Genomic DNA, 15347 nt, shown 5'->3' with positions numbered 1-15347 from the left:
AATTCTGATCAGGTGCATTTATTACAAGGTGATTTGAATAGATTTGATGATTGGTGTAGGGTGATGGATTTGAACTTGAGGAAATGCAAGTTTATGCGATTCTTTAGGTCTATTGCGATTCTTTAGGTTATTGGAAGAGGTTGATTCTTTTGTTGATCTTGGCATTGTTATGGATCGTAGGCTTAAATTTAATGGTCATATTGGTTCGATGGTTCTTCTTTGGTTGGAGGACGAACGTATTTTTAGTGTAATTATTGCAGTTGTATTCAATTTAATCACAATCAAACAATTTTACCAAACGACAAAATCTTAAAATAGAGTCAATTGGTAATCAATCTTCAGCGCCCTCTGTACGATCAAGCAAACATAGAAAAAATATATGGCATTTGATTATACTAAATGAACACAGCTCAATGAACAGACGTATTACAGAAAAGCTTATTTCCAACACGCTTTCAAACTTTTTTCAAATGTCTAGACTTCAATTCAAGAGAAAATGTTATGAAAAAAAAAAACAAGTATATACGGCCGTAAATTCGGCCAGGCCGAATCTTATGTACCCTCCACCGTGGATTGCGTAGAAACTTCTACGAAAGACTGTCATCCACAAATTTCAAATCACATGGTTGTTAAATATCATATACTACCACCACGTACCAAATTTCAACCAGATCGGATGAATTTTGCTTCTCCAAAAGGCACCGGAGGTCAAATCTGGGGATCGGTTTATATGGGAGCTATATATTATTATGGACTGATAGGAATCAATTCCGGCATAATTATGGACCGATGTCGACCAATTTTTGCGTGGTTGTTAGAGACCATATACTAACACCATGTACCAAATTTCAACCGATTCGGATGAAAATTGTTTCTCTTAGAGGCTCCGCAAGCCAAATCAGGGGATCGGTTTATATGGGGGCTATATATAATTATGGACCGATGAGAACCAATTTTTGCACGGTTGTTAGAGACCATATACTAACACCATGTACCAAATTTCCGCCGTATCGGATGAAATTTGCTTCTCTTAGAGCAAGCCAAATTTGGGGGTCCGTTTATATGGGGGCAATACGTAAAAGTGGACCGATATGGACCAATTTTTGCATGGTTGTTAGAGACCATATACTAACACCATGTACCAAATTTCAGCCAAGATTCTTGGGGTCACATTCGACAGCCTTTTTAGGTCATCTGCCCATGCCTCTGCAATTTGTAATAAGCTCCGTGGTAGAAACAAGGTCCTCAAGTCACTAGCCGGCAGTACTTGGGGTGCGGACAAAGAAACCTTGCTAACTACTTATAAGGCAATTGGCCGGTCAGTGGTAAACTATGCAGCGCCAGTGTGGACACCGCAGACCAGTGATACGCAGTGGAATAACATACAAACCTGCCAGAACGCTGCTCTTAGAACTGCGACTGGGTGTCTCCGCAGCACACCCCTGGATCACCTTTATGTGGAGACAAAGATCATCCCTGTGCGAAGACACAACTACATGTTGTCAAAGCAGTATCTCCTGGGTTGTTATCGCAGTAATCATCCAAACCACCATCTTATGGATACACAACCACCACCCAGGAACGTAAGGGTTGATATACATAATCTAGAGCGCGAGATCCAGCGCTATAAAAGAGAGCCTCTAGATCAAGCAGCGTACCAGGCAGGTTTGAACAGGATTCATGAGGATACTGTAGCTGAGAAGCTACAAGGTTAATCCTGTTCTTGGAGTCCGACCACCGCCCATAGCACCGGAGGAAAGAGACCTCCCACGGCAGACTAGGGTAGTTTTGGCCCAATTAAGATCAGGCAAGTGCAGCCGCCTCAATTCCTACTTATCGGTGATTGATAGCAGCGTAGCTGACGTTTGTCCAATTTGCAACCAAGGGCCACACGACACGCGTCATCTTTTCTCTTGCCCAGCCAAACCAACCCGACTTACCACCAGATCACTCTGGACACACCCCATCATAGTCGCAGAGTTCCTTGATCTGCCAACAAGCTGATGTACCAAGCGTATAACATGAAATGGATGAGATCACAATAAACTGTTACAACAACAACAACAACATATCAAAAACAAGTAAGGAAAGTCTAAAGTCGGGCGGGGCCGACTATATTATACCCTGCACCACTTTGTAGATCTAAATTTTCGATACCATATCACATCCGTCAAATGTGTTGGGGCTATATATAAAGGTTTGTCCCAAATACATACATTTAAACATACAAATGCACAAACTTATTATACCCTGTACCACAGTAGTGGTGAAGGGTATAAATATCACTAGATCTGGACAGAATTTGATAGACTTCTACAAAATCTATAGACTCAAAATGTAAGTCGGCTAATGCACTAGGGTGGAACACAATGTTAGTAAAAAACCAGTAAGGAAAGTCTAAAGTCGGGCGGGGCCGACTATATTATACCCTGCACCACTTTGTAGATCTAAATTTTCGATACCATATCACATCCGTCAACTGTGTTGGGGGCTATATATAAAGGTTTGTCCCAAATACATACATTTAAATATCACTCGATCTGGAAGAATTTGATAGACTTCTACAAAATCTATAGACTCAAAATTTAAGTCGGCTAATGCACTAGGGTGGAACACAATGTTAGTAAAAAAATATGGGAAACGTTTAAATCTGAAGCAATTTTTAATGAAACTTCGAAAAAGTTTATTTATGATTTATCGTTCGATATATATATATTAGAAGTTTAGGAAAATTAGAGTCATTTTTACAACTTTTCGACTAAGCAGTGGCGATTTTACAAGGAAAATGTTGGTATTTTGACCATTTTTGTCGAAATCAGAAAAACATATATATGGGAGCTATATCTAAATCTGAACCGATTTCAACCAAATTTGGCACACATAGCTACAATGCTAATTCTACTCCCTGTGCAAAATTTCAACTAAATCGGAGTTAAAAATTGGCCTCTGTGGTCATATGAGTGTAAATCGGACGAAAGCTTTATATGGGAGATATATCCAAATCTGAACCGATTTCAAGCAAATTTGGCACGCATAGTTACAACGCTAATTCTACTCCCTATGCAAAATTTCAACTAAATCGGAGCAAAAAATTGGCCTCTGTGGGCAAATGAGTGTAAATCGGGCGAAAGCTATATATGGGAGCTATATCTAAATCTGAACCGATTTTGCTGATATTTTGCAAGTTTTTCGAGACTCATAAAATATTCGGATGTACGGAATTTGAGGAAGATAGGTTGATATACACGCCAATTATGACCAGATCGGTGAAAAATATATATGGCAGCTATATCTAAATCTGAACCGATTTTTTCCAAAATCAATAGGGATCGTCTTTGAGCCGAAACAGGACCCTGTACCAAATTTTAGGACAATCGGACCAAAACTGCGAGCTGTACTTTGCACACAAAAATACATCAACAGACAGACAGACAGACGGACAGACAGACAGACGGACATCGCTAAATCGACTCAGAATTTAATTCTAAGCCGATCCGTATACTAAAAGGTTGGTCTATGATTACTCCTTCTTGGCGTTACATACAAATGCACAAACTTATTATACCCTGTACCACAGTAGTGGTGAAGGGTATAAATATGGGAAACATTTAAATCTGGAGCAATTTTAAGAAAACTTCGCAAAAGTTTATTTATGATTTATCGCTCGATATATATGCATTAGAAGTTTAGGAAAATTAGAGTCATTTTTACAACTTTTCGACTAAGCAGTGGCGATTTTACAAGGAAAATGTTGGTATTTTGACCATTTTTGTCGAAATCAGAAAAACATATATATGGGAGCTATATCTAAATCTGAACCGATTTCAACCAAATTTGGCACACATAGCTACAATGCTAATTCTACTCCCTGTGCAAAATTTCAACTAAATCGGAGTTAAAAATTGGCCTCTGTGGTCATATGAGTGTAAATCGGACGAAAGCTTTATATGGGAGATATATCCAAATCTGAACCGATTTCAAGCAAATTTGGCACGCATAGTTACAACGCTAATTCTACTCCCTATGCAAAATTTCAACTAAATCGGAGCAAAAAATTGGCCTCTGTGGGCAAATGAGTGTAAATCGGGCGAAAGCTATATATGGGAGCTATATCTAAATCTGAACCGATTTTGCTGATATTTTGCAAGTTTTGCGAGACTCATAAAATATTCGGATGTACGGAATTTGAGGAAGATCGGTTGATATACACGCCAATTATGACCAGATCGGTGAAAAATATATATGGCAGCTATATCTAAATCTGAACCGATTTTTTCCAAAATCAATAGGGATCGTCTTTGAGCCGAAACAGGACCCTGTACCAAATTTTAGGACAATCGGACTAAAACTGCGAGCTGTACTTTGCACACAAAAATACATCAACAGACAGACAGACAGACGGACAGACAGACGGACATCGCTAAATCGACTCAGAATTTAATTCTAAGCCGATCCGTATACTAAAAGGTTGGTCTATGATTACTCCTTCTTGGCGTTACATACAAATGCACAAACTTATTATACCCTGTACCACAGGGTATAACAACCAAATTTGGCACGCTTAGCTACAATGCTAGTTATACTCCCTGTGCAAAATATCAACTAAATCGGAGCAAAAAATTGGCCTCTGTGGTCATTTGAGTGTAAATCGGGCGAAAGCTATATATGGGAGCTATATCTAAATCTGAACCGATTTGGCTGATATTTTGCAAGTTTTTCGAGACTCATAAAATATTCGGATGTACGGAATTTGAGGAAGATCGGTTGATATACACGCCAATTATGACCACATCGGTGAAAAATATATATGGCCGTTATATCTAAATCTGAACCGATTTTTTCCAAAATCAATAGGGATAGTCTTTGAGCCGAAACAGGACCCTATACCAAATTTTAGGATAATCGGACTAAAACTGCGAGCTGTACTTTGCACACAAAAATACATCAACAGACAGACAGACGGACAGACAGACGGACAGACAGACGGACATCGCTAAATCGACTCAAAATTTAATTCTAAGACGATCGGTATACTAAACGATGGGTCTCAGACTTTTCCTTCTTGGCGTTACCACAGTAGTGGTGAAGGGTATAATAAGCGAGACTTCGATTTCCTTCTGAATGTTGGTGTCACAAAATTATATCAAGATTTATTACTATGATGGCGGTTCAACCCTGTAATGCCCTATCCCGCCTTTAGGCGGGCTTCATTTAATAAGGAAGCTTTTAGTAAAACGCAACAAGAATGGCTAACATAAAAGAAAACTTAAACTGTTTAAGGGGCTTTGCTGCATATACTGAATTATACCGTATAAACTTTTCTTGTTTAACCCTCTAATGCCCAATCCCGCCTTTAAGCGGGCTTCATTTAATAAAATGGCTAAAATAAAAAGAAAACTTAGTTTAAACTGTTCAAGAGGCTTTGCTGCATATACTGGAATTTACCGTATAAATTTTTCTTGTTTAGTTTGCTTTTGTGTCGTTAACATTGAAAATTTAATCATCTGGCAAAAAAAATAGGTCATTAGAGGGATAAGTGTAATGCCGGCCTGCGTATTAAAATAGGTTTCCAGCAATAGAAATTCACACATTAACAAATTATACTGACACGCGTTTGAAACATCGTTGAATTTGAGCATTTTTCAAACGCTTATGTTTATTGGGTTGCCATACCAAACACCCGGCCATACAAATCTGACAATGTGGCAACTGTGGGGAACTGTCAAATTTATCACAAAAAATCAGTCAAACGAAGTCAAATTTTTCTCAACGCCCAGAAATACTTATTTTTTTGTTAATAAAATTTTATTTTTTGCAATATTTAATTAAATAAATTACCACAAAACATTCCGAACAGTGCAAATATTCTACGCATAAACACACACAAACAACGGATCCATTATGAACTTCTTGGGTTTTGGACAATCGGCTGAAATCGATATTGTTTTCGATGGTGCTGATTCAAAGAATACTGCTGAGGTCAAGGCAGAGGATGGGAAAATAGAAAAGATGTTACTTTACTATGATGGCGAAACAGTGTCGGGAAAGGTAAATGACCATTAGAGGCAATGTTATTTTGATTATGTAAAAGCAATGTAAGGAATATGAAAACAAAGTTGCTCCGAGTAATAGGAGCTATGGTCGTAACTCTCAATCACAACAAGCCGCCGCAAATAAAAAGGGCAACATTTTTTTATCACATCTTCCTCCACCGCTACCGGTCATCAATCTGTCACCTTTATCAACAACAACGTCCACACTTGTTTGTTAATTAATTTGTTGTGCATTCGTTTTTTATGCTATTGTTGTGCATGTCGTCAATGTTGTTTGCTGGTTGTTGGTGATCGTATCGTTTACTAAGCATTTCTATTAAGAAACTATCATAAGAAGAGCACTTTTTTGCTGGCTTGTTATGATGATGATTTTTTCAATTCTATCGTTTAGTTTTTTTTATTGATACTGAATGAAATCTCAAACGGATGTATTACGTAGTTGTGTTGAGTGAACAATTTAACCAAATACCGATGTCGCATTCCGCCGGCCTTTAAATGGTCATTTTGTTCTGATATGACCTCCTTTTGATTGCTGCTTTTGTTGTTGTGGTTTTGGTGGGTGATAACAATATTTCGATATTTTGTTCTGCCTAAAGCTTTGTTGCAAATATCCATATGCATGAAGTGTGTGGTATTAGATAAACAATATGGTGACAGAGTGCTCTAAGTCTACATAATCTAATACGATGTGCTAGTTATAGATAAAAAGCCAAATATTCAAGAAATTCTTGATATGCTTTTATTGCCAAAAAGGAGGCGTTTGGTGTTGTTTCCGAGTTCTATGATACCAACTACAATTGACTTGGTGTATTATGGCGGAGGGGTCCACCGTGGTGCAAGGGTTAACATGTTCGCCTTGTATACAAAGGACCAAACCCCAAAAATTGCTTTTTCATCGGTGTATAATCTCCTCTCAGTAATGCTGGTGACAATTCTAAGTGTTGTCAAAGTGGTTTCACGGTTGTAAAAGTGGTTTCACGCTAATGTGAAACTCCGTACGGACTCGGCTATAAAAAGAAAGTCCTTTGTCCTTGAGCTAAACATAGAGAGAAAATCACCACTTGTGGTATCACAATAGACTAAATGGTCTAAATGAGCCTACATTAACGGACTGACACTATACCCATACTAACCTAGCCTAGCCTAGGTGGACATAATCGATTGTCTAAAATTAAAAAAAATGCCAGTAGTTTTGAATCAAATGTCATGTGTCTACCATTAACGAGGCTCGTAACAAATTCAACCAAGTCCCAAAAATTGTAAACATTAAGGGTACTGTGAGATTCGTTAGCGGCAGCCGCCTTTGCCATCACATATTTGTCTACTTTAATAAATTCTTCAGTCGGTTTTTCCATTTGGTATATTTAAAAAATTTCTCAATAAAGTAGACTTTAATGGGGTCAAAGAAGTTAGGAATTTTTTTTCTGTTTTCTTTGAAATGGTTGGGTCATTCCTTGCGTCACTCTTCTTCCTATTTTCATGCACTTTAATTCTCCTAGGGATCTCTTCCCCAATAAGAGCTACCTTAAATATTTTTTCTTGATGTAGACGAACCCAAATATTATTACGCGAGGAAAACAAGGGATCTTCGATATGAGATTTATATATTGATAGGACTGAATCGGCAAAGAGATAGTTCTTTTTGTTTCAAAGGATGATTTTTTAGCTATTATCTTGAACAGCTGACGATCGTTTTGAAACCAAATGTGATGCAAGATCTTGAATTGCATGACATTTGGTTTCAAAAAGACGGTGTTACATGCAACACAGCGCACGTAACAATGAAATTATTGAGAGCCGAGTTCGGTAAATATTTTATTTTACGTTCGGAACCGATCAATTGGTCGCCATCGAAATAAAATTTTGACAAAATTCTCTATAAAAACAAAATTTTGACAAAATTTTCTATAGAAATGCAATTTTGGTAGATTATTTTTGGCTCGAGTTACAACCATGATTATGAACCGATATGGACCAATTTTTGTGTGATTGGGGATTGGCTATATATAACTATAGACCGATATGGACTAATTTTGGTATGGTTATTAGCGACCATCATATACTAACATCATGTTCCAAATTTCAACCGAATCGGATGAAATTTGATTCTCTTAGAGGCTCCGTTAGCCAAATCTGGGGATCGGTTTATATGGGGGCTATATATATATATATATATATATATATATATATATATATATATATATATATATATATATATATATATATATATATATATATATATATATATATATATATATATATATATATATATATATATATATATATATATATATATATATATATATATATATATATATATATATATATATATATAATTATTAACAGATGTGGACCAATTTTTGCATGGTTGTTTGAGACCATATACCAACATCATGTTCCAAATTTCAACCGGATCGGATGAAATTTGCTTCTCTTAGAGGCTCCGCATGCCAAATCTGGGGATCGGTTTATATGGGGGCTATATATAATTATGGACCGATGTGGACCACTTTTAGCATGGTTGTTAGAGACCATATACCAACACCATGTACCAAATTTCAGCCGAATCGGATAAAATTTGCTTCTTGAGGCTCCGCAAGCCAAATCTGGGGATCGGTTTATATGGGGGCTATATATAATTATGGACCGATGTGGACCAATTTTTGCATGGTTATTAGCGACCATACACCAACACCATGTCCCAAATGTCAGCCAGATCGGGTGAAATATGCTTCTCTTAGAGGCTCCGCAACCCAAATCTGAGGGTCCGTTTATATGGGGACTATACGTAAAAGTGGACCGATATAGCCCATTTGCAATACCATCCGTCCTACATCAATAACAAGTACTTGTGCCAAGTTTTAAGTCGATAGCTTATTCGGAAGTAAGAGTGATTTTAACAGACGGTCGGACGGACAGGCTTAGATCGACTCAGAATTTCACCACGACCCAGAATATATATACTTTATAGGGTCTTAGAGCAATATTTCGATGTGTTACAAACTGAATGACAAAGTTAATATACCTCAAACCTATGGTGGATGGTATAAAAATAATAATAATTTTGAATAGGTCGAAAAATCCACTTTTTTACAAGAATGACACCTTCATTCAACGATTTGTTGATACTGATAGCGAAATCTTGGTTTTAATTCTGACACACCATCTACGTATGTGAGTAAGTTTACTCACGCTCACTTCCGACGGAAAAATTTTATTCACGCTCCTTCACGCACGATATTTTTGGTAGAACTCACGAACAAAAAATCAGCACTCACGAGAGGGAAACATTTAAAGTCACACTCATGAGCAGAAATGTCATGAACAATCCTAGGATTGTACAAAAAAATTATCTCGGGGACTTGATTGATTAAAATCGATAGAGTTATTACACTCGTAACATCATAGGTGTCAATAAAATTGTAAGCGAATTAAACTCGTAAGCGTTATTATTATGTTCGTGAACGTATTTTTCTTAAGACGGGCATAAGATAATTTTATTGGCCGCAAATCCTTTGCACTCGAATGGAAGACTTTTATTATTTGTCTCTCTTAATCTTCGAGGGACTTCAGGGTTTCAAAGACTTTACACTTGATTCACTATAGTATTTCTAACTGATCCAAAATTGTAGTTAAATATGTGTCCATGAGTCCCTTCAACGTCTCCTCTCTTGACAGGATCCAGAATTTCGATAGTTTATTCATCGGCGAATGTCTCTCTATTACTACAAAAAATGAGTGCAGTAGTTCTGTTGGACCTTTCTTTCTTCATGAGTCCCTTCAACTTCTCCTCTCTTGACAGGATCCAGAATTTCGATATTTTATTCATCGTCGAATGTCTCTATATTACTACAAAAAAATGAGTGCAGTGTAGTTGTGTTGGACCTTTCTTACTTTTCACTTACATCGTCTCAACTCACTAACTCACTAAACTTTTATTCTCTCATTACAGGTAAATGTAACCCTCAAGAAACCTGGAAGCAAATTGGAACATCAAGGAATCAAAATTGAATTTATAGGACAAATAGAATTGTTCTATGATCGTGGCAATCATCATGAATTCAAAAGTATAACAAAAGCTCTGGCACGTCCTGGAGACTTGTTACAAAACACCAGTTATCCCTTTGAATTTCCCAATGTGGAGAAACAATATGAAATTTACAATGGTTCAAATGTACGCCTACGTTATTTTCTACGGGCAACAATAATACGGCGTATTAGCGATATCACAAAAGAAGTCGATATTGCCGTACACACTCTGTGTAGTTATCCAGATGTAAATAATCCCATTAAAATGGAAGTGGGCATTGAAGACTGTTTGCACATTGAATTTGAATACAACAAAAGCAAATACCATTTAAAGGATACAATTATTGGTAAAATTTACTTTTTGTTGGTGCGTATTAAAATTAAGCATATGGAAATAGCCATAATCAAACGTGAATCAACGGGCAGTGGTCCAAATACTTTCACCGAAAACGAAACAATTGCCAAATTCGAGATTATGGATGGGGCACCGGTGAAAGGTGAAAGTATACCAATTAGAGTATTTCTGGCTGGCTATAATTTGACGCCGACCATGCGTGACATTTACAAAAAGTTTTCGGTGAAGTATTTCCTGAATTTGGTATTAATGGATACGGAAGACAGACGTTACTTTAAACAGCAAGAAATTACACTTTGGCGCAAAGCTGATATTCCTCGTTATCATGCTCACAGTCAACATCATCAACAAGCTGCTGTGGCAGGACATAATACGCATCCTCAACATGCACCGGCACATTTGGTAAGTGGTCCTCCAGCTCCGGTAGCGGCTGGGCCACTTGCGCCTGCAAGTGAAGTTGTGAATCAAGGGGTTGTCTCTTCACCAACTGCTTTAAGTTCTGAGGGCAAAATGGGTCTATTCACACGCGAAAGTCCCAATCAAGAATTCAGCCAGCAATCTCAAGACTCATTGCCCACATCACCGGTATCACCAACAGCAGTTGCCAGTCCCCCTGTCATGCCTATTGAACGTGGCATGGGCGATGGGGCGGCAGCTATAAGCACCTCACCGGTAATGCTCCCAACAACGCCACCACCATTGCCTGCGGCAACGGCAGCCAACTCATCGGTGGAAAATATGAAAGAAAGTCATGAAGATTTTCTTGAGACAACGGGCTCGGATAGGGCTACAATTGGCGAAGATGATCTTGTCGAAGGTGCTGATGATTTGGATAAAAAAGCCCAAGTGGTGGCCTCAAAAGATTTCTTAGATAGTGATGATGCTGGTGTTACAAGTGGAGCTTGATGTTATGGCCAATCGAATTGAGTCCTACACCACCAATACCAACATAACCACCACCACCACCAACAACAACACCCCAACACATACGATCACTTGCTTTTGCGGCAAAAGATCGTGTAAATATATTTGCATCAAGTGCTTAAGCTGACAAAGGAAATAAGTTAAAAAATATCATAAGGTGGATTGCAAAGGAATGTAACTAATAAAAAAACAAACAAACAAACATGGTTATTAATTGATAGAGAATAAAGTAAAAAGAGGATAATATTCCTCATTTTTAACAAAAGGGTTTCTTTTATAAGCAAATGTTGGAATGCTTGGAAGATTTATAAAAGTTTTTTTCCTGTTTTGTTTAAAACAAACTATTTTTCCAATTTTTGTTTCTGCTGTTGTATGTTGAATAATATTTTTATGTCCTTTTGCAATCCAACTACGAAATATTTATAACAACTCTCATAAATCCTAAAATTAATAACCACACATATACACAAAAAATATAAACAAACAAAAAACAATAACAAAAACAAACACACAAAACATAAAATAACTATTAGGGCTTATTTTTAAAATAATGTTAAACAAAAATAAGAACAAAACAAAAAACAACCATAACTAAACAATAACAAAACAACAACAAAAAAACTTGTGAAATTTCTAAACCAAACTATGCTTAAGTTTCATTATATAAAATTTGAAGGATATACTTGGTCACACCAACATTCACTTAAATTGATAATATTTTTAATTTGAAAAACAAAAAAATAGTATTTCCCCATTAATTCTATGTGAAATTTCATATTACCTTGAAGTTATTAAAGGAATAATATTGGGGTCTTTTTGTTTTTAGCTAAATATACAAGTTTACAGTGTAGAGTGGTTAGATACCGTCTCGAAAGAGTCGAATGGCTTGGGAAAGTTTAAATCATCATAGAAAAAACATTAAGAACGAAGCTGGTATTTTTAAAAATTTGTATTTATATAAAACAACAGATAGTAGTTTAAATTATTTAAACACTATGTTTTTTTTTTTTTAATTTAGTATATAATTTGCCAATACATTCATGATGTTTTGCATACTATATATATATAATATTTAATAAATAAATGTATGATACATATATTTCCAAATGATTGGCATTTACAATTAAATTAAGCTAAAGGTAATTAAATGTCGTTTGCATTAATCATTCTATAAATACTTTCCATGAAATTTTCAGAATGACAATTTTTGTCTTTTTAATAACTGAAATTCGAACCAATAAAAAACAGTTTCATTTCAATTGAAACCTTTTCCAAATTAAACATTTTTAAAATTCACGTGAAATCCAAATGAAACCGTGTATAATATATTTACTTTCATTAGGATATTTTTATACCCTTCACCACTACTGTGGTGAACAATAAGTTTGTGCATTTGTATGTAACGCCAAGAAGGAGTAATCATAGACCAACCTTTTAGTATACGGATCGGCTTAGATTTAAATTCTGAGTCGATTTAGCGATATCCGTCTATCTGTCTGTCTGTCTGTTGGTGTATTTTTGTGTGCAAAGTACAGCTCGCAGTTTTAGTCCGATTGTCCTAAAATTTGGTATAGGGTCCTGTTTCGGCTCAAAGACGATCCCTATTGATTTTGGAAAAATATATTCAGATTTAGATATAGCTGCCGATCTGCTCATAATTGGCGTGTATATCAACCGATCTTCCTCAAATTCCGTACATCCGAATATTTTATGAGTCTCGAAAAACTTGCAAAATATCAGCCAAATCGGATCATATTTAGATATAGCTCCCATATATATATCTTTCGCCCGATTTATACTCATTTGCCCACAGAGGCCAATTTTTTGCTCCGATTTAGTTGAAATTTTGCATAAGGAGTAGAATTAGCATAGTAACTATGCGTGCCAAATTTGGTTGAAATCGGTTCAGATTTGGATATATCTCCCATATATAGCTTTCGCCCGATTTACACTCATATGACCACAGAGGCCAATTTTTAACTCCGATTTAGTTGAAATTTTGTACAGGGAGTAGAATTAGCATTGTAGCTATGCGTGCCAAATTTGGTTGACATCGGTTCAGATTTAGATATAGCTCCCATATATATGTTTTTCTGATTTGGACAAAAATGGTCAAAATACCAACATTTTCCTTGTAAAATCGCCACTGCTTAGTCGAAAAGTTGTAAAAATGACTCTAATTTTCCTAACACTTAGTCGTATAATGATTGATTGAAATCGGTTCAGATTTAGATATAGCTCCCATATATATCTTTCACCCGATATGGACTTATATGGCCCCAGAAGCCAGATTTTTGGCCGAATTTGTTTGAAATTTTGCACTAGGAGTACAATTAGTACTATAGTCAAGTGTGCAAAAGTTGATTGAAATCGGTTCAGATTTAGATATAGCTCCCACATATATATCTTTCGCCCTATATGGACTAATATGGTCCTACAAGCCAGAGTTTTGGCCCAATTTGGTTGAAATTTTGCACAGGGAGTAGATTTAGCATTATAGCTATGCGTGCCAAATTTGGTTGAAATCGATTCAGATTTAGATATAGCTCCCATATATATCTTTCGCCCGATATGGACTAATACGGTCCCAGAAGCCAGAGTTTTACCCCAATTAGCTTGAAATTTTGCACAAGGAGTACAATTGGTAGTATAGTCATGTGTGCCAAATTTGATTGAAATCGGTTCAGATTTAGATTTAGCTCCCATATATATGTTTTTCTGATTTCGACAAAAATGGTCAAAATATCAACTTTTTCCTTGTTAAATCGCCACTGCTTAGTCGAAAAGTTGTAAAAATGACTCTAATTTTCCTAAACTTCGAATACATATATATCGAGCGATAAATCATAAATAAACTTTTGCGATGTTTCCTTAAAATTGCTTCAGATTTAAATGTTTCTCATATTTATACCCTGCGCCACACTGTGGAACAGGGTATTATAAGTTAGTGCATATGTTTGCAACACCCAGAAGGAGACGAGATAGACACATGGTGTCTTTGGCAAAAATGCTTAGGGTGGGCTCTTGAGTCCATATATAGCCATGTCCGTCTGTCCGTGAACACATTTTTGTAATCAAAGTCTAGGTCGCAGTTTTAGTCCAATCGACTTCAAATTTGGCACAAGTATGTGTTTTGGCTCAGAATAGAAGTTTGCTCAAAATTGCTTCAGATTTAAATGTTTCCCATATTTTTTACTAACATTGTGTTCCACCCTAGTGCATTAGCCGACTTAAATTTTGAGTCTATGGATTTTGTAGAAGTCTATCAAATTCTTTCCAGATCGAGAGATATTTAAACGTATGTATTTGGGACAAACCTTTATATATAGCCCCCAACACATTTGACGGATGTGATATGGTATCGAAAATTTAGATCTACAAAGTGGTGCAGGGTATAGTATAGTCGGTCCCGCCCGACTTTAGACTTTCCGTACTTGTTTTTTACTAAAATTGTGTTCCACCCTAGTGCATTAGCCAACTTAAATTTTGAGTCTATAGATTTTGTAAAAGTCTATCAAATTTTGTCCAAATCGAGTGATATTTAAATGTATGTATTTGGGACAAACCTTTATATATAGCACCCAACACATTTGACGGATATGATATGGTATCGAAAATTTAGATCTACAAAGTGGTGCAGGGTATAATATAGTCGGCCCCGCCCGACTTCAGACTTTCCTTACTAGTTTATTGTTCTATTTGTTTATTTTTCGCCCCCAATAATTGTCGTTACAAAGTATTTGCACATTTTTGTGATCATACATAGAAAACCTGTTTTTATACCCTCCACCATAGGATGGGGCGTATATTAACTATGTCATTCCGTTTGTAACACATCGAAATATTGCTCTAAGACCCCATAAAGTATATATATTCTGAGTCGTGGTGAAATTCTGAGTCGATATATGCATGTGCTTCCGTCCGTCTGTCTGTTGAAATCACGCAAACTTCCGAACGAAACAAGCTATCGCCTTGAAACTTGGCAC

At 36.4% G+C, this 15347-nt stretch overlaps 1 protein-coding gene across 1 annotated transcript; it reads left to right on the top strand.

Annotated features, from left to right (window-relative positions):
• Positions 1 to 5728: 5728 nt before the first annotated feature.
• On the top strand, positions 5729 to 12468 carry Vps26 (vacuolar protein sorting 26). Its single transcript, XM_075299311.1, has 2 exons — positions 5729 to 6048; positions 10006 to 12468. Exons 1-2 carry the CDS (start codon positions 5902 to 5904, stop codon positions 11341 to 11343), a joined length of 1485 nt encoding a protein of 494 aa, XP_075155426.1. The 5' UTR covers positions 5729 to 5901; the 3' UTR covers positions 11344 to 12468.
• Positions 12469 to 15347: the final 2879 nt, after the last annotated feature.

The sequence above is a fragment of the Haematobia irritans genome, chromosome 3, assembly GCF_050003625.1.
Source record: "Haematobia irritans isolate KBUSLIRL chromosome 3, ASM5000362v1, whole genome shotgun sequence".
Classification (NCBI taxonomy): Eukaryota; Metazoa; Arthropoda; class Insecta; order Diptera; family Muscidae; genus Haematobia; species Haematobia irritans.
Note: the sequence above shows the minus strand (reverse complement) of the source record. Positions and strands in the feature narration are given on the sequence as shown.

What these genes read in the sequence shown, in the direction of transcription:
- Vps26 (XM_075299311.1), top strand. Translation starts at nt 5,902, where the DNA reads ATGAACTTCTTGGGTTTTGGACAATCGGCTGAAATCGATATTGTTTTC. An exon ending in GCGAAACAGTGTCGGGAAAG is followed by an intron (nt 6,049 to 10,005) that starts GTAAATGACCAT and finishes CTCTCATTACAG; the next exon opens with GTAAATGTAACCCTCAAGAA.